The following is a 25,940-nucleotide window of genomic DNA, read 5'->3' as shown; positions in this document are numbered from 1 at the left end:
CCTCGCAGCCTTCCCCGGGCCGGACGCGGCGCACAAGCCGGGCTTCCTGCAGCAACAGGAGCCGCTGCGGCCGCCCAAGACGGCGCCGCCGGGCACCGGCCTCGCAGGTACCGCGGCGCCCCGGAGCCCCAGGCCGCAGGGAACGCCGGCAGGTAACAAAGGGCCGAGGAGCCGTGGGGGGACAAGGGGGAGCTGCTGGCTCGGCTGCGGCTCGGCTCGGCCTCGTCCTACACTGAAGAGAGCGCTTTAAAACGTGCCCCCCGCCCCCTTGCTGGGTCAATGCGGGCCCCATGGGCACTTTCTTGACAGGATCCTTTCTGTAGAGGTCTGTCAGGTGCCCAGCCCTTGGTTTTCTTGTTCTCCATGCCTATAGAAAGATGTGAAATGCAGTTGGGGGGCAGGGATCTATAGAGCTCCATGTGTTTTTTATGGCATTTTGTTTTTAATGAGGAAGGTAGAGGTCCACGCTGATGCCAGGTGTGCCTTGAATCCCGCAGGTGCCCGCACTTGACTCCCCTGAGGGGTCTCACTGAGGGCTGAGTGAAGCCAGCGCAGGAGGGTTTCCAGAATCAGGGTCTAAATTGGGACACTAAAAGTTGGGGCATTGCAAGGGGAAGGGGTTCTTGTCAGGTCCTCTCCTCCCCTCCCCTCCCCTCCCAGTGGGCTTGGTTTTTTAACATCTGGGAGAAAATGTTTGCTAAAGCTTTAACATGTTTTCCCCTTTTTTTAGTGGGGGGCCTTTGGACCACAAAACACTGACACTGCTACAGGAAGACCCCTTTAGCAAAACCTGACTTGTCATTCTGTAGAAATTGCAGGTTTAAAAGAAAATAACACCCTTAAGAAAGACCTGAAAGACTTAGTTCTGCACCAAAAATGGGAGCAAAAACCAGATTTTTAAAAGTGGTATCTGTAGTTATCTGAGACTCCTGAAATCCTCTTTTCTCCTTTTATGTTTTCCTTCAGAACAAATGTTCATTTTATGGTTATATTCTTGTTGAAATTTGTTTATGGAAATTTGTTAAATTCTAACATAAAAGTGTTAACATAATATGATGGTATTTAAAAAACAAACAAACAACCTTCCAGAACCTGGGACGCTTGTCTGTTGCACATCTGGATCACAGGATAAAATTTCCATTTCTGATTCAGGACCAGCAGTAGCTAAACCTCAGGTGGCTGTGGCTCCAGTGATAATGTCAAAGTTGTCAGTTAATGCACCTGAGTTTTATCCACCGGGATACAATCCTAATTTTACAGTAAGTATTTAAGTCTTCTTTAGTATCTACTTTTTTTTTTTAATGTAGGTTCAAATTTTTATTCTTTTTTCTTTGTCATTTTTGTGTTGGACATAAAAGGCCAGTAAGCCCTAGATTACCACTGCCTTCAAAATGTTTAAGTAGTGATGAGAAAATGTCATGGAATACGTGTAAGCCTTTCTTCTTTCGTCATTATGTCAAGTATTGACTTCCTCTGTGTTGCCTCACTGCCGCCTGTTAAGTGTAATGCCAGGCAGACCTTTCCTACCACCTACTGTAATGTTACTTCTGCAACAACTTAATTCCTTAAGGAACTTGTATGAATTCTCAGAGGCTTCCTGTACACATGTTACAATAACCAAACCTCAAACTTTAATGCTTTTTTTCTTTGTTTATGCTAAAACAACTGCTTTACTATCAATACCAAAGCAACTGCGTTTTGAGAAGTTGGTGGCAAAATAAAAACTGAATTTTGAATACGAGTCTTTGACACATTTTATCTCAATGGTAACTGTATATAAAAATACTTAATCAGCTAACTAAGTGTGTACACCTTGTGAAATAAAGTAGATTTATGAGTTGCTTATGATTAGCAATAAAAAGCTAAATTAAGTGTCATATTGCTTTAACAGTAGTAGTTAAACTTCTGAAAGATTAGCCAACTCTTTTTTTTTTTTCCCCTTCTAAAACAATGGCTCATGGGATCAGGTATAACTTACCTATTCCACCACTGTCAACCATTGGCTGCATGCAAGGGACTTTTTAAGTGGTACCACTTTTTGTCACTTATGGAAAAGAGACAAAAAGCAGAGACTTTCCAAATGTTAGAAAGCTTCACCATCACAACTTTTGTTGGCTTACAGCTGCTGACATCGCTGTCACTAGAGAACGTGCAAACTTAACTGCTTTTGCTGGTGCTGCATATCCAAACTACAGGAGGTTGTGCTGGGACAAGACCGTGCTAAAAAGGCATATTGTTACTAATGCATTTCAGCAACTCTAAACTTAGAATTAAAACAAGGCACTTCAGTTTTACTGCTTGAAGTCAGCACCTAAAGTCAGCTTGTGGTTGATTTCTCTTAGTTTATCACATGCTGAAAGCTGAAGTATGGGTTTTTTTTCTTTTATCTTTTACCTTTGGAAGTAAAAGACAATTTTGGCAGACGAGAAAGGGTCTGTGCAACTTCCCCCTTGCCCTGGAATTGTACATCTCCTAGGAAAAGTTTAGCTTAGTCTCCAAGTTTGTAACCCTGGACCATATTAAAAAGTCCTTGTAACAGGTGTTTTCTTTTGTGGTCTCAGGTTTGTATTTCCATGTACAAATTTAACATACACCAGGTTTTACTAGCTTGCTTCTGCTAATAAAATCAGTTGAATGATACAAACCCTTGGCCAATATGCAGCTGTTGACAAAATGATAATATGAACATGCTCCAGCACATGGATCTCATGGGGAAATATTGCTGCTGCCTCCCATGTCATGTGTTCTATAATAGAGGATCTCTATTCCAAAGCTGTCAAAATGGTACTTCGCACAAAAATTATGTTTCTTATATATTTGTATCATTTACACAACTGAAACCTTGTGAGACTAGTGACCTTCAATCCCTGTATACTTTGTGACTTGCCAGGTAAGATATAACTCTGATACCAATTGGGGTCACATACTTTTGTATGCAAATAAATAAGGACAACAAAAAATAGAGGGACAAAAGACTAGAGAAATTGTTTGGAAGTTTTGAATACGTTCATTGACTAACATCTTAAAGACATGTAACGTGCTTTTTAAATAATGTGTAGCTTTACATTTTGTAAATGAAGCTTGCTAATAATTAGCTGACTAATAATATGTCTTGTCCCATATTGTAATTTTTTTTTATTATTATTATTATTTGATGGTCCTTTTTAAAGTGCTGGCATGTGTTTTCTGCCTCTTAACAACCAGGACACATGTTTAAATGAAAGTAAGACCCCTGCGTTTGAAGTAGGTAATTTACTAAGATGGAAGGCGTTAGGGCAGACTGAATAATTAACATCAATAAATTTTTTTTTTGTGTTTCTTTTTGAACACATATGATTGTTCTTATACATGGGAATTAATTGTAATGATCATTTGCTCAGATAACCCCTGTAATAAAAAAGGTGCCTGTCTTATGAAAGAGCTATCAGCAGAAGTCAGGCTGTGAGGTCTGATGGCCAGATCCAGTAAAGGACTTAATTTCCTTCAAGTTAGGCACTTAGCCCTCAAACAGGAAATTCTGAATTAGGAACTTAAATTCCTTTTATAATGCGTAAATAGAGTGATCTAAACTGACCATCAAATCAGTCAAATAGAGCAGGGAGCTATTTAAAGTGAGCCAAGAGGAAACATTGAAGACAGGAATGTATCTGCAATCTCAAACTCCTCTGCATCTTAGAGTCCTGACTCAGGACTGTAGGAAGGTGCTTCCATCTGCTGCAGCCTAGTCATCTTCTAAAAGTAGGTTCCTATAGCTGAATTTTTAAAGGTCTGAGTGGTTCTCACTTTCCTTTTAAAGCACAGAAGAAAAGGTGGTGGCTCCCACCTTTTTATGTAGTAGCTGGAGCACTCCCTTAGGAAATGTGAGACCAAGGTTTGGTGTCTGCGGAGGTTCAAACCTCCATTTTCCGCACGAGTGCCCTAACCTCTGGGCTAGAGTTTCTCTTAAGCAGTGAGGAGGCACCTTCTGTTCTTCCTGTTTAAACTGACCACTGTGCAGCAAATAGTTTGATTGGGACAGAAGGAAACTGTGAAAGAGGGAGTATGACTGTGTAGTTTGACTGTGGTGCCACATGGTGAGAAGAGGGTGCGGGCCCTGGATTTTTGTCCATGCTGCTTGGCCTGTTCTTCTGCTTCCTCTTTTTCCTTCATCTTAGAGGAAAGTAACCAGCACTGCATTTTATGGGGTTCCTGATCCCATCAGTGGTTGCTGGCCATGCTTTCAGAACACCTCAAAGGACTTGGGTGTAGGAATGGCCGGGATCTGGATTCTGAACACATTTAGGAGGGAAGTTATTGCTGAGCTGTAAAACTGTTCTGTACATCCTTAATGTGCAGCAAAAACAAACAGAGAAGTGTCTAGTGAGTTTAGGTGCCTCTAAATATTAGGTGGGAAACTGAGTAGGATTTTTTTTGGATCACAGGTTAGAATTTAGGTGCCCCTGCTCCTCCTACATCCTTTTTTGGATCTAGCCTCAGGTCAAATGTAAAGAAATTAAATTGGAAATTTGTCCCAACCCGTGCACTGATGGTGTTAATTCTGCACTCTAGTTTGTGGTGTGGTGTTGCTGTACCCTATTAAATAATTGCTGAAGTTCAAAGACAAGGTGATTCTTGTGAGTAGCTTATTTAAATGTATAAGATCATTTGGGATGCTTCAAGATAAGATGTTGTACGAATGTAAGAGATTGATGTTGGTGATTCTGTTCAGCATGCTAAGTTTCACAGTTCATTTAAAATATTTTCCCCTGTTCATACTTCATTATTAACTACCCCTTTTCTTTGAAATAAAAATATATTTTGGTATTCTAATTATTTAATTACTCTCTTTTGGGTCAATGTGCCTTTGCATGTTTTGCTGGGACAGAAAAATTGAATAGAGTACAAATTTTTTTACCATGGATTTTTTCAGACGGAATCAAACAATGTTTGTCTTTTAATTAAAATGATTGTTAGCTAATATCACAGTTCTCTAGTTTCTCTACCTAGATAAAATTCAATTTCTCTGGATTAGAATTAGCAACAATACTTTTCTCTTTTTTGGCTTTCTAGAGAACACTATGCAAAATGAGTTTCAGCCATGAAAATTCAGGTGTCACTGAAAAATGTTTACAAGTTGTTCATAAGATGTAGGTATGTAAAAAAGAGTAGGGCACTTAGTATAAAAAAACTGAATTCCATTCAAAGTCGGGATTACTTTAATAATCTCCAACTACTAGAATTCTAAAAGCCCAAAATGCAAGCATCTTATTACATAGTGCCTTCCAAGTTTAGAGTGTTGGGTATATCATAAGCTTATATTCTAAAATTCTAATATAAATATAATTAATTATATATTTCCTGTCAGTAATGCAAAATTCTTTTGGAGTCAGTGTGAGAGAGAGTGTGAGAGATCCTATGACCCCAGCTGACTTCCTGCCCTTTGGGCAGGGGGCTGGACTTGATGATCTCCTGAGGTCCCTTCCAGCCCTAATGTCTATGAAATTTATGAAAAACATGGCTGTCCCTCCAGCAAAAGATCTATTTTTTTTTCTTCCCTGCTATAACTTTTGGGACTCTAAGTGGAATCCTTTTTGTTGCCTTGTCTTGCACAATTTGTTTTCATAATTGGGTTGAGTGCAATAGATGTTTCATTAGATGTAGTCTAGTATACAAGGCTATATAATATATAGTAGATTGATATATTCTACAGGTAAGTAGAGAGAGGCACGGGGAAGGGGGAGGAGGGAAGAGGACAGTATGATCAGCAGACCTCACAAAATGACTTCGGACCACAGTTTGGTAACTCCTCTAGATGAAATGTTTGTTACAGGCAACCCCTGCTTAGCACTCTTGATTGCTTAACGCTTTGTTTTTCAGGAACCAAAGTGAGCGTTAAGCAAAACCAAAAGTATTTGATGACCCAAGATGGCGACTGCGGTTGTTTTTAATGACCCAAGATGGCAGTTGCAAGCATTCTAACAAAACTTGCTGAGCGCTAAGTGAAATCGGGTATCAATTTCAAATTAGCCTTATAGCGAAATAGCATTAAGTGAAACAGCGTTAAGCAGGCGTTGCCTGTACTGTTTTTTCAGCATTTCCAGATCATAAATTCCTTAAAAATCGAGCTGGCTATGGTTGGGAGAAGAATAGATTGTAATTAAGCAAATTACTAACTTGTGGATCATTTGAGGTCAGGTTTTGCTGCCATCAACTTTATTTGAAGGAGAAATGGGCACTATGGACCTGATCCAGGTCTACTGAAGTTAATGAAAACTTGTTTACTGATTTCCCCCACCTTCCAGTCCCATCATTGGCTAAGTGAATGTGATACTGTCATCTGTTAATTTGTTGCCACTTAGAAATAATCAGGGTCTTTATAGAGTTTGTGGCTAACAGAGAACTTCCTTTACCTGAGGTACTAAGCATGATGATATATAACTCCTCTTTAAAGCACTTTGAAATCTTATTGATGAGAAGTTGTACATGAGAGAGAGATTAATATTGGCCTCAGTTGTACGATTTAAGGGCTAGATTTAAATTGGTCCTTTGTTTATCAGATCCTATTATTAAAGTAGTCAGGTGCTGCTTTAGTAATATATTTAATTTTATTACACATTTTTTCCTCACTAGTTCGGTCTGCCTTTGGATATAGTAACTTTGAAGCTAGAGTATTATTGGGGCTCTATTACTGGTATGTGGTAGAGAGCACAGCCTGTAAAAAAAAAAAAAAAAAAAAAAGGGGACGGGGTGAAGTACAGGTTCAGAGAGATGTCTTGGTTAAATGGGATCCAGCCCACATTCTTCTCCTCCCACTTTTAAGTCTTTCTTCTCTGTCAAATAAGAATGGCGGTGGCAGGTCCCTGTAGCTGCTCTTCCTGATCTTTAACTGCTGCTTTTATTGTGGAATCAGGTTTCATGGCTGCTTCTTGAACTGTTATCTGTTCTAACTCCATAGCAGGAGCTGCAGTTGCTGTATTTTATTGTAGATTACTTAATCTTTTTTATGATTACTACATTATATTTTCCTGAACTATTTAAAGACTTTGAAGCTTCCTAGTGTAAAAGTACAATAGCTAGCAAGCTATGTGAAGATTTGCTAATTCTTACCCATTGTCTCTGGACTGTAGGTGTTCATAATTGCAAACAACAACTTGCCGCCTCCTCTGTCCCCCAAAGGTATATTTTTCCTTTTGCTAATAAATATCAAGAGCCCTCAGGGCTGCTCAGTATTATTTTTCCATCTTCTTGCTGTCCCCAAGGTCAGCCCCCATAGGAATGGCTTCCCAAGAAACATTTGGCTCATCTGTTTTTCATCATCTAGACTTCATGTTTTGCCCACTAAAATTGAGATTTCACGACCTTTACTGAGTTATTCATAGATCTCCTGCCTAATTCTTTATTAGATCCTCTTCTCTCCTTACCACTTTCCTTTAATGAAACCTAAATTTGTCTTAACTTTATTTGCAACAGTATTTAGTTGTCTTGCTTCCTTTTCATTCAGTGTCTAGTCCTTGCGTCCCTGTATACAGTAAACCAGTAGTAATGGTCTTTTATATCTGAAGTTTTCTCAGTAGTTTGGATCTAAAAATTCTCTGCAGAGAAAGAGTTAAAGGCATTTCCATTCTACATGTATCTTAATTCCTTCCCTCATCAAGCTGTTGGTAATAATTTAATTATCCTATATATTTAAATTGTCCTAATGTACCTGGGGTTATTGGCTGTAGATATTGACTTAGCTGTCTCTTGTAAATGGACAAGATGATCCTTGGACAGCTATGCATTTTGTTTTATCTTTTTGGATTTTAAGTTGCATTCTTGCTGCTTCCTTCAAGTCTTACACCTTCCTTTATACCTTTCATATGATAGCCAAGTTATCAGCCCAAGCACAAAGTTGGTGCAGTTTTTAAATTCATTCAGTTCTTACATTTTTGCAACAACTGTGCTACCCAAAAGAGTACATTTCCTTCTGTACTCTTGTATTTATGTTAAATAGGATAGAGATTTCATTTTTTTACTTCTACTTCACATTACCTACAGCACATCTTGTTTTACTTTTCTAATAATTTTTTCAAAGAATCTGTTTTCTTTCATTGTGGCCCAGAGGCCATCTTCTGATATACTATCATATGTTTTTCTCAAAATTTCTTCAAAAAATCCCTGTGTATGTATTCTGATCATATTGCCATCTTTTCTCCAGTAGTTGAAGAACTGAAAATATTTGATCCACAGTGGACCCATTTTTGGAACCTATACTGATACTATACCACAGTCTACTCTTTTTAAGGGGTAAGTCTGTATAAAAATATCAGGGAGGATTTTATGAATTGTGATTATTGGAAGATGGCTTTGTTCCCCTTGCTTTTTAAAAAATTGGGCACGTGATCACGTTATTCCAAATTTTATTCAAATCTTCAAATCAACAAAAATGTGTAAAGTCTTTGGCTGTCTTACCTCACTCAATCCATTTTTAATAATTCAGCAGGAATGTTACCAATATCTGGTGCTTTGTTTCTGTGCATTCTTACCGCTTCTTGAATTGCGTCACAATCCAGTTCTTCCACAAATTGCTTAGTTGTCTAGAAAATGACTGTTTGTTCACCTTTATCCATTGCATTATGAAGGACCTCATTAAAGTACTCTACTTCCTATAATAGCATTCTTCGTAGCAGGAAGATTTCTATTTTTGTCCTCTATCAGACAATCGTTGCTGTTAATATACTTTTTTTTCCTCCATACATTGGTGCCCTTATAGAATGCCTGTCCTTTTCCTCCAAAACACAATTTTTATTCTTGGGTTGCCTTAGCTTCCTGACCTCCATTTTGATTTAATCAGATGCCTAAAATTGAGACTAATCATGAAGGCAAATGATCTTTACTGCATGTTGATCCTCAGTTACTTTCCTACTATCTTCATCAAGCTGTTCTTTTATTCTTTAAACTTGGAGTTATTCCCACTTTCTCTTCTGCACTCTTTTCAGTGTAACTCAAAGTCTTCCACTTGATGATAACATTCCCCAAACTTTCAGTATCATTTGGATCCTCAAATCCTTTTTCTCAACTGTCTAGTTTATATAATGAATTCTTGCAAGATTGTGCTATTCTTGTTCCTCATTTTGCCACAATGAACCAAATGAAAAAGAAACATCTTATGACTTACAGATGAGGGGTCTGCAGGTGGCTGTCTTCAGAGTTCTGAAATTCTGAATGTTACTGTAGTATATTGAATAAATCATACATGGTCATTCCTATACTAATAACATCTCTGGATACCAGTGATAGGTTTGACAGCTCTCATGCAGAAACATGATACTCATCAAATGGTTCCTTTAGATGTGACAAAATTAATCTCACTCTGTTGTCCTTCGTGTGATCGTGAAGACTCTTGTTCCATTTAGTTTTATTTCTGTACCCCTACCTTTCCTACTTTAGCATTGCAGTCACTCAGGAATATCTCATTTTGGAGACAACTTTAAGCTTTTCCATGAGTTCTGCATTGTTACTTGTATTTCCCTTTCCAAGGGTTAAGAATCTCTCAAACAACAATTGTGTTTTTTATTGGATGACAGTGTTAATCTTTGGAGGACTAGTGGACTTCTAAATCTAATCTGTATCTTGCAGTCCATCCAGTTCGGAGGACCTGACTAGCAGCAAAGCTACTTCGGGGGGCTGTGGACAGACATTACACTTGTAATACTACAAACATTTTTGTAGCACTACAAAAGTTAAGCAGAAAGATGGACCATTTTTGTAGAGCTACAGGGGCATGCACAAGTACTACAGAAATGAGACCTCTTATGTAAGGTAGATCATGACAAAATGACTCGTTTTGTTTGGTTTTTGTACCTTCTGCTGAGACTTGGGTGCAGGGGTGGTTGATCACTATTAAAAATTGGGTACTGGTCCTTTTTTCTTTTGAGCCTCCTTCTTAATAGTTGCTAACCAAGAATATATCACTCTGTTGCTCTAGGATTCCTCTTTTGAAGATGGATGTGATGCCTATCCAACCCTGACAGAATATGTACAGGACTTCCTAAATCACCTCACTGAACAACCAGGCTGTTTTGAAACTGAAATAGAGCAATTTGCAGACACGCTGAATAGTTGGGTTACTACAGATGAAGCATTGCAAGAACTTGTTGAACTCATTTATCAACAGGTAGTATGTATATTCTGTTTTACAACAAGGGTTTAACTACAGATTCAATCTGTTATGTTCCATTTTTTGTGAGGTGAGGTTTACAGAGACTAGTTTTGTCCTGCAAAATAGTGTCTGGGAATAAATACTTATTTACTGCAGGTTGCAAGATAAAGGATAACCTATAATTTATGTCAGTCACCTTTTTCTAGTTGTATTCATTCCTTTTTATTTCTCTACTTATAGCTTGTAATTTGGTGTAGTAAAGTATTTTGTCTGGGACTCAGAAGTTACTAGTGGTCTGTGTTTTTTTGTTTTATCATTTAAGAGTTGCTAGGACCATAGAGTGGAATCCAAGTGATAGCTATTAACGTAGGATAAGCTATATTTCAAATTACTTTATTTTTATAGCAAATAGATCAGAAACCCTTGAGTTCTCAGTTCTAACTCTTTTCATCTCTTCCCGAAGAAAATATTCTTAATGATGCTAATAAGGGAAACATTTTCCCCATGAGAGACGTGCCTTTTTTTTTTTTTTTTAAAGTATGCAGTGTTAGCCTGCTAGTTAGCAGCTAGTCGTGCTGCTAGATATCTTGGATAACAGATATTTTAGAACATCCCAAGATGAAGTAAAATCTATGGATAAATCAAAAGGGAAGAACCTGTTCAAGAAATGAGCAGTAAGCATGGAATACAATGACTAGTTTTATCAGGGAAGTTCTATTAAATTTTTCTTGGGGGGGTGCATGTTTAATAGTTTGGGTTAATAACTAAACTGAAGGTTCAGTACATTTAGCTGACTGATTATTAGGGCTGTGCGAAGCTTCAGTCCCTGATTTGATTCGGTGGCTGAATCCATGAATCCAAATTGAATCAGAGGACCCTTTAATCGCTCCGAATCGAATCAGAACCCTCCAAATCTATTTGGAAAGATTTGGTAATTCAGACATAGATACAGCTTTAAATGTTTTTTCTACATACCTCTAGGCATCAGGTGGCTCATGAACACTGCAATGCTGGGGTGCCTGGAGTGTCTCACAGAGGTGTGGAAAACTCCCCAGCGCATTTGGCATCAGACCTGGAAGTGGACCAGAAGCACTTCCAGTCCACTGCCGGGTCTGCCGGGGAGCTCACGGGGGGGCCCCCGTGCCCCCTTGGCTCAGCAACTGGTGCCTCCTGGGTCTGCCTTCTGACCCAAGTACTTCTGGTCCAGTTCTGGGTTTGCCGCCAACCATATGGAGGGCTCCCCCGCACTTCTGTGGGACTCTCAATGCACCCCAGCATCTCGGCGTTCACAAGCCAGACCTGGTACTCTGAGGGTATGTAGAAAAAACATTTAAAACTGTGTCTGAATCACTGATTCTCTGAATCAGCATTGAATCTTCAGATTTAGCCAAATCGAATCGGGGACAGTGATCTGAATCAACTCATTGAATTGCTCTCCCTGATTCGGGCTCAGACTGAATCAAATAGGGCCCGCTTTGTACACCCTTACTGATTTATCCTCCATTTCCTGCCCTTCCAGGGAAGATATTTGTTTTCTCAGTGACTATGCACTTGATGTATTCTGTCATAAAATTGTACAGTCTTCAAGTACTCAGGTGAAAGGCTTCATATATTCCTTTGGTAGCTATGTAATTATGATTTAATTTCCCCTTAAGATCTTGTCATCAAACATTGTAATAATTTTAAAGTGTTATCAACTGATAAGAACTCCGTAAATTATTCAAGAGGCATAATAAATGTATGATGTTGGTTCCTTGTGCCAAAAAGAAGCAGTTGAAAATAGTCACTTATTTCATTGATGCTCGTTTATCTAGGTACTCTTATAGCTTCCATCATCATAGTTACTGTGCGCTTCCCAAATTAAAAATTCAAATCAACAATACATTTTTTTTTCCAGCTCGCAGGAGAAATAGTTTGATTAGTTTTAGTGTGAGTGTGTGTGTGTAAGAGATCTGGCTTTCCTACAAAATTCTAAAGAGATGAGGTTTGGAGATAACTGTTATGACTTGGGATCCACACTAGGCTCAGCTCCTGTGAAATTTCTCCATGCTTTTATGAACCTACCTCTTGAAATTCTTTCCCAAATTTTTGTGAAATGAGTTTGTCCCCCACTACTTACTTCAGGAAAATGAAGCCATTAATTTTTCCCCTTTGCAACTTAACCATTGTTAAAAATCTATTCCTAATTTAGAATGTTTTTTTTTCCTGAAAATGTTATGTTAAGGAATGTTATCTATTCAATTCTGGGCGTTAAAAACTTTTTGCATTAGTTTATTCAAAACTGGATAGAAAATAGTAACTTTTAAAAATTCCTCAAAAACCAACTGTTTTGAACTGTTTGTTCGTGGGATCCTCTAGGATTGGGCAGACCTTCAGGAGGTTCCCTTGGGCTTGTTCGTCTCCTTCCTGATTTGGGATAGTAGTAGTAAGAAGTTGTATCTCTCCAAGCCTACCCATTCAAGGCGCCAAAATATGTGGGGTCACAGTAGACTTTTCATAATATTTTGAGCAGTGAAATAATTTTTTTTTTAACTTAACCTGTTATGTGGCATGCAGGTTGGCATACTTCATAATGAAGGCATCAGTTCACATTTCTGAACTACTGTCTTAGGCTGTCTGTGAACTCCAGCATTGCTTTATTAGTTACAGAAAGATCAAGTGTTCAGGGTGTCCTTCATAATATAAAAGAAAGGAATGGAGAAAAAACACAAACAAATGGAGACAGTTAATAGCCCTGTCTCTGTCCTTTTATTTCCCTTCTGATCTGGGATATGGTCCTATACTGACATAGTTCAGTTATTCAGTTGGAATATACTTATATTGGAAAAACAAGTTTCAAGTAAAACCAAGACTTTCAGAAGATGGGTCCAATTCCATGAGTGATTGTGAAAACAGATAGATCTTCAATCAGTCTCTGACTGGGGAGCCATTGAAAAGAGCAGTATAATCTGTTTTTGCTAAGCAAATAAACTACACTGGTTTATATTTTGTGTTCCTGAGCATATTGCTTCATTCTGTGCAACACTTGCCATGGATACTTTGGTTATCTATTACAATATTCTCCTATAGTGATTGTTCTCAAAATCTTTAAAGCTGAGTAAAAATGTATATGCAATAGTAAAGCATTTCAGGAATGTGTAATTGGGTTTGTCTGCCTGAGTTAATCTGAGGTATGTAGAGGTGGCTGAATGGCTGGTAAATCACATGGGAACTTAGCCTTTATAAAGGGCTTCATATAGAACTGACTGAAATTATTTCAGAACAGGGTTCATCCAGCCATACACATCTGTTATTCATAGTTATAGTTAGTATCATCCGTTTTGGTTTTCTACTTGGATGTGTGGAACACCACGAATAGAGGAGCAGAATGGGCAAAACAAAGCTGTTATTAGATGTAATATGTATAGCCATTTTTCTAATCTATGTAGGAAGAGATTTTGTGTAAAATTTTCATGTAAAAATTGTTTTACATCCAACCTTTAATGTAATTATTTGCTTTAGTCTGTTTTTGGGCTGTTGTAACTTCCCCAAAGGCTGATATCAAAAGGGCTGACAATCCAAAATAAAATGGTGCATGAAAAAAGGCATTTATTGTGCCCAGACAGGAAAGCTTGCAATTCTGCATAGAAAGCTAGGGCACATAACATTTCAATTCCAGTCTTCTAGCTAATCATATTTAAAATTCTTTTTGTATTTCACTCAAGTTAGGGTTACAGTTCTACCAAACTACACAACTTGTTTTTCTTCGGCTCCTATTACAGAAATTCAAACAAAGCCAAGTCCATTTTGTCTTAAAGTTCTAGTTCTCTTAGAACAAATCCAATTCCACCCAGACTGCAGCAGTTGTCATTAGCCTAGAACATATGAAGTTCTTCTGAAATCTTTTTTTCTGATTTTTATTTCTCTTGCATAAATGCATGTTGTATATTGATGAAAGTCCTACTTTTTCTCAGTTTTCCGGGAAAATTCAAGCCCGTTTGTTATATATGGATAACATAGTCATGCTGAGAGATTCACAGCCTCCATGTGAAGGCTTCATTCCTGCTTTCTCAGTCAAATGTAGAACAGTTAGTGATTAAGGAAGATTTTTTAAATGTTTTGTTTTCTCCTGCATTTCCTTGGGTTGGGGTTTTTTTTGTTTTTCTTTGGTATTGTTACTACTTTGTCAATGAGTTTTAATTAGTATGCTGAATACCTGTATACCTCAAGTTTTGCATGACTACTTATGAACAGGTTTCTTTTAATTTTTCTAATTTATTTTCATCTTAAGTACAAATTCAAGAGTTCTCTACGACAACGTATATATTTCTCTTTTTTGTAATGACATCTTTGGTATCTTGAGCACAACATACTTCTTAAGGTGGACCACATGCTTGGAGAATGAAGCAACTACTGACTGAATTCAGCCCTAAAGACTAATAAGTAAAATTTACTACTTGAGTTTATATAAAACGGTGTTAACAAAAGTTCTGTGCATTAGGGCTGTGCGAAACTTGGGTAGCTGATTCAATTCAGAGGAGATTTAGCCCGATTTCGTGGCTGAATCTCCAAATCTGAATCGAATCAGAAGTCTCTGAATTGCTTCGGAAAAGATTCAGTGCTGCTTTGGAGATTCAGCCATAGACTAAACAAGCAGCAGCCCTCATCATGCTGGACACAGCTACCTCCAGCTGGTAAGTCTGTTGTGGTAGGAAGAGGGGGGGCACATCAATGCCCACACAGTGAGGGATAGATTGGGGCTGGGACAAGCTGCTCAGCCGGAGGCAGGGGCCGCAGGCCTCGGTGAGGGATGTGGGCATGGCAGCACTGGGAGCGGGAGCTGTGCTCTGCTGCCACTTGCCCAGCTGGGACCCTGGGGGGCAGGCGTGATGCAGGTGCAGCTCGCTCCAGGCGGAATGGGGTAAGCAGCAGCAAGGTATAGCCCCTTCTACCAGTGCTGCTGCACCCACATCCTGCACTGCACCCCCCGCCCCACCCAGAGCAAGCTGCATTGTGTCCTCTCCCCCCCGCCCCAGCTGAGCAAGCAGCAGCATGCCATGCCTGCATCCTGCGCCCCACAGCCCGAGCTGGGCAGCTTGTCCCAGCCCCTTCCCTCGGCCCACCACAACAGACTTGCCAACTGGAGGCAGCTGTGTCCAGCGTGGTGAGGATTGCTGCCTGTTTAGTCTATGGCCAAATCTCCAAAGCGATGCCAAATCTTCAGATCTGATTTGGCCAAATTGAATTGGGACAGTGATTTAAATCGCCGAATTGAATTGCTGTCCCTCCAAATCAGCTGAATCCAAATCCAAAGCAAATACTTACTGCTTCGCCCAATACGCCTGCCTACTGTTCATCATTCGTTAATTGCTATATTCTAGTAAACCGTGCCTTTCTAAGGCTATGTACAGACATTAATGTTTTACCAGGAGAATTACTTTTCTCCCTATAAAAACCAGAAGCGTGCAGACTTTCAGACTTTTTCTCCTGGAGCAAAAAAGGCCACTCTGGGAGAAAAATAGCCTGATAAGAATCAGGTGGAAATCATCCCTACAAGAATGAACATCTTCACACTTCTTTTCCCCTGGTTTTCAGGAACCAGGAAGAGTGGAGCCACAGGGGAAAGGCTTCTGTCTTGCACAGGCTGTGTGGAAATGGGGGGGAAGAGGCTTCAGGGTGGAGATAACAGCATGTTGAGGCCTAACCATAGATAGAGGCTGGAGCCCAAGCCACAGCAGCCACCTGCCCCCCACAGCACCATCGTACCTGATTGGGGGGCCTTCTCCCTGTGTCAGATGGCGGGGAAAAGTCATCTTAAGAGTACCATATTTACTCGATTCTTCAAAATCTAACAGCAGTTTATAGAATTCCCTTGCCATAACCCTTTCTCAGCAGAAATGATTAATTCTTCAGAGGTTTCTAGTTTTTAAATTTCTTATTGCTTCATACAGATAACATTAGAGAGTTTTTACACTGGTATTCTAAAATTTATGTCTCTTTCTCTGTGCCTATGAACTCAATGTTATGTATGGTGCATATGTATGCATGCTCTTTAGAGAGCAGGTGACTGAATCTAAAAATGAGCATTATTTCTAGTTTAGTGGTTCTCAGATTGTGTTTCTGAACTGTATACTGAGAACCAGAAGTTTCCTAACTTTTAGACCAACCATCTTTTGCTAACACTTGCCATTTCTCTCAGACTGTTGTACACCCTTTATATTCAAATTTGTAATTGAAAAAGGAAATGATGACATAGACCACAGCTTGGAATCTTCTCCCTTGAACAATATGTTACCAGCTAAGAGTGACTTTCAGATATTCTGGGCATTGATTACAGTAAGGATGGGGGGCTCAGACTTTTGACTAAAAATGACAGTTGTCATTAATTCATTTTGTGGGAAAACTTGGGTTTTGAATTAGCAGTAGCTTTGGAGTGAGCCCTTGTTAAAACTGACTTTATAATACAGATAGGAATGGTTGTAGTGGTTATTTTCTGCTATTAGTGATGACAGCCAGTTTTTTAGGCATTTATTTGTATTTACCAAATGAAAGAGTATGTAATGTTTAAGCTTAATAAGCTAACCTCCTTTCTTCTTAATGGTTTTTATACTTATTTTAAAGGCAACATCTGTCCCCAATTTTTCCTACATGGGAGCAAGGTTGTGCAACTATCTGTCTCATCATTTAACCATAAATCCACAAAGTGGAAACTTCCGGCAGTTATTGCTTCAAAGGTCAGTATCTGTAATTGTATTAGTAAAGTGAGTAAGCTTAAAAATGTGCTTACTTTCTATTGTTTTCACTCTCACTGTAGTGTTTAATGTGTTTCACTCCTCTGAAAACAATGTTGAGATTTGAGATTTTAAGCAGAAGTTACAAACTTGTCAGTGTTGAAACAGAATGTCAGTGCAGTAAAAGATCAGGGCTGTCCAACTTCCAGGGACAACAAGCTGCAGACCTGGAAGCCACTTGGTGTGTGTGCAGCCCACCCCTGCTGTGTAAGCAGCCCAGCTCACTTGCCTTCTGGCTGTTCATGCAGCCCAATTCATTTCCCACCTGCCATGCAGGCAATCTGGACCCTCCCACTGCTGCGTGCACAGCACAGGTGTCTAGTGCCTCTTGAGTTGGAGGGGTGGGAGTACGTGCCTCCTCCTGACACCAGTCAGTGACCAGGTTGGGGGGGTCCCCTGGTTGCCAATCATGCTGGCTGCGGGGGCGTCAATCTAGCTTATCGTAAAAATGGCCACGCTGCTTCTGGAGCTCTGGCCACTTCCAGAAGCAGCGCAGCTGCTTTTGTTGACAATCCTGCTCCCCAACCAGTGCTTGCAGGGGGAGCACTGGTGCTCCAGCCTTGTCCTACTGCCCACCAGCTACACAAGGAGTGGAGTCTGACACGGGATGCACCTGCACTCTCAGGTCGTGCATGTGCGCCCCCTGTGCCCCTGGTGCACAGCTTGGGCACCTCAGCCCCACTTCCTGTAGCACCACCATGCCCCCAGGAGTGTGGCAGGAAGTAGAAGGTGGAGGAGAGAAGGGCATCTGCAGAACCCAGCTGTCACAGCAAGAAGCAATAGAGGGGGGATGAGGAAAGGAAGTGGCAGCTGAGCAATAGCCTGTGGGCTGCATGCAGCCCCTGGGCTGCCAGTTGGATAACCTGTTGGTTAGAACACTTTGGGAAAAGCTTTCTTCAGGACTGTAGAATTCTTTCCAGTCCTTTGTAAAGGTGTCCATCACTTTCCATGTAGAGATGGCCTCTCCGAATAAAAAGAAAGATGCTATTTTCAACCTACCCCTGAAATTCAAGAGTGAAGACTCTTTTCTGTAGCACCATATTGCTTCTGAATTCTTCTTGCATGTTAATACGGCTGATATTAGCAAACACTTCATTCTACATTTCCAGAAATGTTGAAGTTAAAAAAAATTCTGGATTTGAATATACTGCATTTTAATTTCAAAAAGCTTTTTTCATATTTGAGTGTACAAGTAGAGAAGTATGTCTATAAAGTTAGAAGAGAAGTTAAATTCATAACAAAAGCATTCTCATTTCAGAGTTCTGTTAGTAAGGCACATTCTTTTGAATCTGGACTTCTACTGAGGTAATTCTATATTTAAAGATTATAGTTTCCAATACATTACACTGGCAGTTTGAAATCTAGTCAGTTAAAAAGTGTTGTTCTTTAATTAACTTTGAGTATACTTACCAATTTTTGCTAGTTTTTCCTTCCATATTTAATTTTTACAGAATATTTCCATGTATAGGCTGAGCAACTGACAATATAGGGCAGTGGTATAAAGCTAAAAGATACCACCTGTGGATCTGATCCACAGAGCCATATTGTCTCTTCTTGGACAGGAAATTTGGCAACAAGACAAACAATGACTTTCATACTGCCACCAAATATGGCCACCAAATTTCCAGTCTCATGGCCAGATGACACAGCACTGCACTCTGGCTCTGGCCTGTGAACTAGTTCTGTGCAACTCATCCTGCCCATGGGGCCAAATGTTTTGGACACCCCCCTCAGGGGAAACTTTGAAGCAGGCTTTAGATGAGTGGGTAAACTTATGAAATGGGGGGAGAGATTAATTCACTTCCCCTAAATTTCTTTAAGTTATTACAGTATGCTTAGGTGTTACTTGCAGTAGTGAAACTGGGCAAGGGAAAAGGGTACAAAAATATGTTGCTGCAGGGGTGACTGGCCATGGCAGCTGACACTGTCCTGGTATGCCATGCCTGTCCAGGATGTGGAGCTGACCTGCTACATCTTTTGTTACTTGTAATAATGACTTGTTTCTAATTGACATAAATTCTTATTTTTCAAATGGACTATCTCTTGAAATGTGTTGTGTGAAGCTCAAGGTATTAATGAACGTAAGGGATAAATTTAAATTGACTCCTTAAATTGTTCAAATGCAATTAGTAGTGAAGGTAAAATAACCTTCAAAACGTCTCATTGTTGTGTCAGTCAGGAGAAATCCACTGGGTAATAAAAAGCAATACTGTTTTTTTCCCTTTGGCGAATCTGAATACCTAACCCTTTTCCCTCCAAAAAGAAAAACTAGAAATTGCATGGACATTGTTTTCTTTTATATTGCATTTGATGACTGTATGGATTGAATGCATTTTGCAAAGGGTCTTATGATTAGTAAAACTTCCCCTTTTTGAACAAGGGCGTTTTGTGTGGTATTGAGTATTAAAAAGTCTACCTCAATTTATTTGCAAGCATGGTATTTAGAAAGATTAAGATAGTTTAAGTTTAATGATTAAGATGCCAGCTGCTAGATACTAGTTTTTTCGGTCTCATGATAACTTTAAAGTATGATCTGTTTAATAGTTCTTACTTTATATTTTGCCAATTTTACTAGTTTTCAGAATGTTTATTTTTTCATTATTTTACTTCTCTGAAGATAATGGAATTCTGATTTTTATTCCAGCTAGTAGTGAACCGGTGATTGAGAGATGGAGTTCAGTTGTTACATACATAGTAAACTTTGTTAAAAATAAGTTCAGTTTATATTTTAGTCCTTGGTTTTTTTTCTGTTTTATTATAACAAATGAAAGTTGTTTTTTAATATGTATTAATTACAGAAGCCCTCTGTAGCTTTTCTTGGCCTAGAAGTAGACACCTGAGGTCCTGGATTTCTTACCCTTGTTTGTTCAGTGTAAAATCTCCGTTATTTCCCTCTTAGCCCCTCTTTATTTGGGGATAAAAGTTAATACCAAATACCTCTACATTTATCATGTTGTAGGAACTCTGGGTGCATGGTTTTGACCGCGGAGTCTAACTTTTGAGAATAAATTATGGTACCTTGTTTGAAAAAAAAGCTGTAGTAGCTCAGGTTTGGAAATGTAATTTGAGAGTAGTTTATTTGACCAAGACCATAAAGCAACATTTATGATTCCCGGTCCTGAATTTAGTCAATGAATTGCACTTGTTTTCTGCTCTCAGGGGTCGTATTAGAAGTATGATTGTATTTAAGAATATCTGACTTACTATTCCATACAGAAAACTTGAAGTCAGGGCTGCTTGTGTTCATCTCCTATTTCATATTGACAGTAAAAATAAAGACCTAAGGAAGGGTAGCCTTCCTTAGCTTGGTGTCCCAAACCTTGTCCAAAAACACTTCCAACTGTACCAATGGTCCAGAAAAAGTCCTTGCCTCTTGGATGTTCCACAGACCATCATAATTACAACATTACTTCAACACTACCATTAAAATTCAAGGAAATAACATTAATTATGGTACCAACCACATCTCTTTCATCTTTTAGTCCTACTGTAGTATTCAAAGATGTTCAGACTTCTCAGCTTTATAACAATCTTGTAAACAGTGGTAAAGCTTGCCAATTGAAAAAGAGGCTGTCTATGAAATTCTCCTTATTGACATGCTTGTAAATTTGTATTCTACTAAAATGCACAGTAACGCATCCCGTTTGATACAGGTAGTTAAAAGTTCTGGAAAAAAGTGATCCATAGTCCCTTCTTATTGTAATTATACAATTCCTATTACTTGTAGTTTGTGTGATTATGGATCTTAACTTTTTTACAGTTTAATTGTGTCAGATTGTTGTGATGAATCAAAATTAGAACAGCTACATATGTTAAATGTCTAATGTGGTTCAGGAGGATATAAAAGTATTATTGAAATAAACCTAACCACTTCTGTATACATCCAAGTTGCACTATGAACCTATTTTTCAATATGTAACATGCCACCTGTCATGTAATGTATAGATATTGTAATGTGCTATTTCACTCTGCTGTTTGTCTCCATTCTTTCTGCACTTAAAATATTTTGCCTATTTTGGGGATCATAGATTCAATTTTTGTCAGAAAAATAGTCTGTTTAAAGTTCTCTATTTTCTGTCATAAACCAGTACTTTTATTGACACCCTGCATTCTGTTTTTTCTAATCCATATTGATAAGGACCTACCAAATTCACAGCAGAAGTAGAGAACACAATAGCTCCCTTAATCTTTCATGTTCCCCCGTGTGTCCCCTCCCCAGCCATTGATTGGCAGAGGTGATGCACCACTCCCACCCAATTAGCAGGGAAGCAAAAACCATGGTTTTAAATATGGTGTGGTTTTTGCCTCCCCACTGGTCAGTAACAAGCATTGGGGCCACCAGGGCCCCTCAGCGGCAGGAGGCAAAAATGACGCCATATTTAAAACCGCAGTTTTTGCTTCCCCACCAATCAAAATGAGCTGCAAGCATGGCCCTTTCACCAATTAGCAGTGGAGGAGCATGCGGGGGAACCTGCAAGGTTAAAAGAACTGCATTGTGCCCCACTTCTGCTGTGAATTTGGTAGGTTCCTACATATTGTGTATTAGTTCTGCATAACATTGTCTTATGTAACAGTTAAATCTTACTTCAACTCTAGAATGCCTACTGAGAAAAATAATTTGATACTGAAGGTGTTTTTTCTTTTTTTTTTTAAGATGTCGAACAGAATATGAAAACAGAGATCAAGCAGCAAAAGGGGATGAGGTTACTCGAAAACAATTTCATGCATTTGTGCTGTTCTTAGCTGAACTGTATCTTAACCTAGAGGTAAGAAGTTCTGCATCATCACCAGAGATCCCGTGGCAACCCTCTGCCGTTGGCTGGGGTCCTTGTGCTGCACCAAGTGGCCTGGCCACAGTCACCCTACCCCTGACAGCATGGGCATTGGCTCCTGGCACTTCTGGCCTGGCCATGCAGATCCCCACTGCCCCCAAATGACCCTCCTGCTCCCTTCCCCTGCTGGAGGGGCAAACACCGCTGGGCAAGACCCATTGGCAAAAGTGCTGGGGAGCCAGCATTTTATTTTCAGTAAGTAGTTCTTTTTTTTTCTTTCTGTATGGATTTTTGCAGGCAATGCTGATTGCAATTTTATGGACGACATGAAATTTTGGTAGGTCCCTAATTATGCTCTCTTCTGAGAGAAGCCATGGCATGTACATTCACTGACCCAGGAGATACTCTCCTAGGAGTGATTTAACTGTGTTATTCCCAGGTTATTTTTCTCCTGGAGTGGCCATTTTTCCCTGGGAGAAAAAGCTTGAACATCTGTACACTTTTGGTTTCCAGGAGCTTCTCAAGATAAACTCAGAACTTTGAAATAAGAATCCCTAGTGCTAAAATCAATCTGACCTGTTCTTGTCTTTCTGAATTCTTTGCAACAGAAGAATTGCTCTTATTTTTATGTAGTCAAAAACACGTGGAAGTCAGCTGGCATTTTTTAAGGTGTGCCTTAAATTTAAAAAAGATGAGTACCACTGTTTTAGAAGAAATTCCTCCCTGACTTTTGACTGTTAGTATTTTTGCTTAATGTCCTGAATCATGCAAATTTTTTATATTTTCTGTTTTCCTTATTCAATAGTTGTAGATGTTTTTTCATGCCTAAACTTGCATCCAAAACATGATCCTTCTGAGAGTAGAGATTACAAAATTATGTATTAGAAGGTAACTTTAACTACAAAGATCTTAGGATGACATGCATCATTCATGATAAAATCAAACATTTTACAGCTCCTCCCAAACAAGTGTTAATAAAATCAGTTTATAATATTATCATATTCTGTATATGCCAAATTTTATCTGAAAAATACTTCAGGAGCTTCTAAAAACCTTTTATTTACAGTATTACCTGTATCTCCTGTACCTGTAAAGCCAATCTACTTCATGTATCACAAAACAATCTACAGAATAGAAGAGGGAAATCTGAAGAACAAATTTATGAAAGTATTCTAATCTGTTTTCTCAGAAAATTATTTATGATCTTTTGCAGATTAAGGGAACAAAAGGACAGGTAACACGAGCTGAGATTCTTCAGGTTGGCCTGCGGGAATTACTAAATGCACTTTTTTCTAATCCTGTGGACAATAATTTGATCTGTGCAGTAAAGTTACTAAAGGTAGGAAGATTTCAATATTCAGGATTTTCTCTTTACAGAATACAATAGAGTGTTGAAAACCACATTTCAGCAAAATTTGGGTAGATGCAGCATCCTCCCAGCACCCCTGGCACCTCCTCCAAGCGCAACCCCCATTGAGAAGAGCCCCGCACAACCCTACCCCAGCCTCCCCTGTGCTCTCCCAGAGTGCAGGCAGCAGTGGGAGCTGCCCCCCCACTGTACAAGCTAAGGCTCCACACCCTGCCTGCCGCTGCCCCCTACCTCACCATGGGGGGCATTGATCTGCCCCACTCCAGGCCCCCTTCCTCCCCTCCTGTCTTCCACTACACTGGACTTACCAGCTGGAGGCAGCTGTATTGGATATCGGATCGGTATCAGCCGATACACCTCCTTAAATATCGACTATCATTATCGGCCCCAAAAATCTCTATCGGTGCACCCCTAGATCTTGTTCTTTTTTGATCAGGAAGTCTTCTGCCTTTTGAGAGTTTGAAAAATACCTAAGTCCCCCTGTGTCACATTTTCTATAAAAATAAATAAATAAATAATACTAGTAAACTTAACTGCAAATGTACTTGTATTATACAATGTTTAAAAAATACTTGCTTATTTATATATCGACCAGAGTCCTTCTAACATTTGATCGTTGCCTAATGAACATTTGCCATTATTTTTTTACATGGGTTTCTTTGATGATGAGGTTTCTAAATGCATATTTTGGTGTATATAAGAAGCCTTGTTGAAAGGTGCTGAACTCCTTCACAGCACTTCTGAAAAATCAGGATGTTTGTTCAGGTGTTTAAAGTGTCTTTTTTCTCACCGTTCTGGAGAAATCTGAAAAGCTGGCAGAGTCCTCATTCAAGATCTGGCTAGGGTTGTTTGACTATTGTTGACCCACGTGGCGTCAGCATCTTGAGAGCCAGGATGCTGAGGAAGGCAGTTAGCACATGGATGGAGGAGCAAGTAGGAAGCAGCTCAAACTGGGATATGGGAAGTGGGTGGCAAGTTATTGTGTTAAATAACAAAGAGCAATAAAATTAGAGCTTTAAGCATCTGGTATGTGTGTGACTCTGAGAATGCTAAAAGAAGGGGCTCAATCACAAACAGACGGGGGATTCAGGTTTGCCAAGCATGGTAGAAGACAGATGATACTTGGAAAAAAAGAATTTTAAATCTTGCCATGGAGTCGTAGTGTAATATAGCATGTGTAGAAACTTTCCACAGCAGTACTATACTAGCCACTGAGAGGGCTTGCCGTAGCATCAGTTTCAGCCTGGCTGTTTGGATTCTTATGTAATCCCCAGCCTGTCTGGTCATACAATTCCTGATTGCTTGATATGTCTTTTGATTAGTCTGCATGATGTGTATGTAAAGGTCCTTGCTGTGGTATCTGTCACAATTCCTAGATTCTAGTGGCATTGCTCAAAAACTGTGGCCAAAGGCTTTACAGCAGGGGTGGCCAGTGTATGGTATGTGTACCATAACTGGTGCAGGCGACCTCTGTCTCTGTCTCTGTCCTGCAGCAGGTCAGGGAAGGGGCAGGCAGCACAGTGGCAGATAAAGCACAAAGGAGAAGGCAATAAGCAGGAAACAGGGCAGCGAAGGGGATGGGGATTAGAACAGCACGTGGAATGTGAGGGGCTAATTTGTGACACATTTGCCAAAAAGGTTGGTCCCCATTGCTTAACTGTATGGACTGGTAGTGGGAGCATTACCAGGGGGCCTTTGGCCTCAGGTACTTCTGCCAGACCCTGCTTGCTTTGCTCATGATTGAGTTGGGGCTCTAGAAGTGCCCTTGCTTCATAAAGTGCAAATGGTATAAACTATACTTGTATTTCTCCTGTACATTCTAAGAACATCTGAAGGGTTTAGTAAACAGAAAAATGGCTGGCACGCTTTGCCTAATTTTGCTAATTTCTACATGAAATGGTCCACTTGCAATTAATTTAGCATGCCTGGCTTTTTTTTTCTGTCCTGAATTGCTGGGCATAGGCCTTCCAATTAACACCTTAAGGTTGATTGTAATTCCAAGTTCTTGAAGCAGTATGCTTGTCCTTGGCATCTACTTAAGCCATTCATCTTCTTTGCCTGTGCTGTAGCCTAAGCAGACTCTACCACACAGTACAGAATTTTGCTTGGCAAAAGGAATTTCTGCCACCAGGAGAAGCTTTGAGAATGGGACTCAAAAGTTCTGCTGACAGAGCATCTGCACTTAAGTTATCTGGTGGCAACAGAATCCTCCCTTCTACCAGCGGTTTCTTTACCTCTGCTGAACAGAGTAAGGTTCTTGCTGCCATCTGTTGGCTGACAGGCTTGCAGGAAAAGCTAATTGCTAGGTGTATAAGTTTTCTGCTTGCCAAGTAAACCCTTTATATGCATATTAGAATATACTGGAGAATTGTAAATGCATGAATGGGGAAGGGGTGTATTTGGTAGCTGTATTGGTCTGAGACAAAAAGAAACGCAAAACTGTAGAACTATTTGTTCAGAAATTACACCTTTTCATAGATTTCATAGATGTTTGGGCTGGAAGGGACCCCGGAGGATCATTCACTACAACCCCCTGCCCCAGGGACAGGAAGTCAGCAGGCATCATAGGATCCCACCAAGATAAGCATCCAAATGTGTCTTGAAGGTGTTCAAAGTGGGCGCTTGAACCACCTCTGGCAGCAGTCTATTCCAAAACTTGGGGGCTCGGACAGTGAAGAAGTTCTTTGTTATGTCCAGCCTGAATCAGTCGCAGCAGAATTTGTGACTGTTCAGTCTTGTCATCCCTTCGGGCACTTTGGTGAACAGACGTTCCCCCAGACCCTGATGAGCAACCCTGATAAATTTATAGGTGGCCACCAGATCACCCCTGAGCCTGCACTTTTCCAGGCTGAAGAGCCCCATGGCTCTCAGCCTCTCATCATAAAGTCTGTTTTCCTGACCTCTGATCA

General features: G+C 39.8%; 1 protein-coding gene across 3 annotated transcripts in view; it reads left to right on the top strand.

Moving 5' to 3' along the window:
- Positions 1-15: 15 nt before the first annotated feature.
- PAIP1 (poly(A) binding protein interacting protein 1) overlaps positions 16-25,940 on the top strand; it is a 44,476-nt gene continuing 18,551 nt past the window's right edge. Inside the window, exons 1-6 of one of the 3 annotated variants that reach the window (XM_019532028.1) lie at positions 16-152; positions 1,090-1,259; positions 9,947-10,135; positions 16,721-16,833; positions 21,545-21,656; positions 22,876-23,001. In XM_019532028.1, coding sequence (XP_019387573.1) covers positions 1,197-1,259; positions 9,947-10,135; positions 16,721-16,833; positions 21,545-21,656; positions 22,876-23,001 — 603 coding nt within the window. In that variant the 5' untranslated portion in view covers positions 16-152; positions 1,090-1,196. Of the gene's footprint in view, positions 153-979; positions 1,260-9,946; positions 10,136-16,720; positions 16,834-21,544; positions 21,657-22,875; positions 23,002-25,940 lie in introns of those variants that run through there. The other 2 variants (XM_019532027.1, XM_019532026.1) reach the window with 2 other exon arrangements.

Source organism: Crocodylus porosus, unplaced genomic scaffold, assembly GCF_001723895.1.
Source record: "Crocodylus porosus isolate Cpor-Errol unplaced genomic scaffold, CroPor_comp1, whole genome shotgun sequence".
NCBI lineage: Eukaryota > Metazoa > Chordata > Crocodylia > Crocodylidae > Crocodylus > Crocodylus porosus.
Note: the sequence above shows the minus strand (reverse complement) of the source record. Positions and strands in the feature narration are given on the sequence as shown.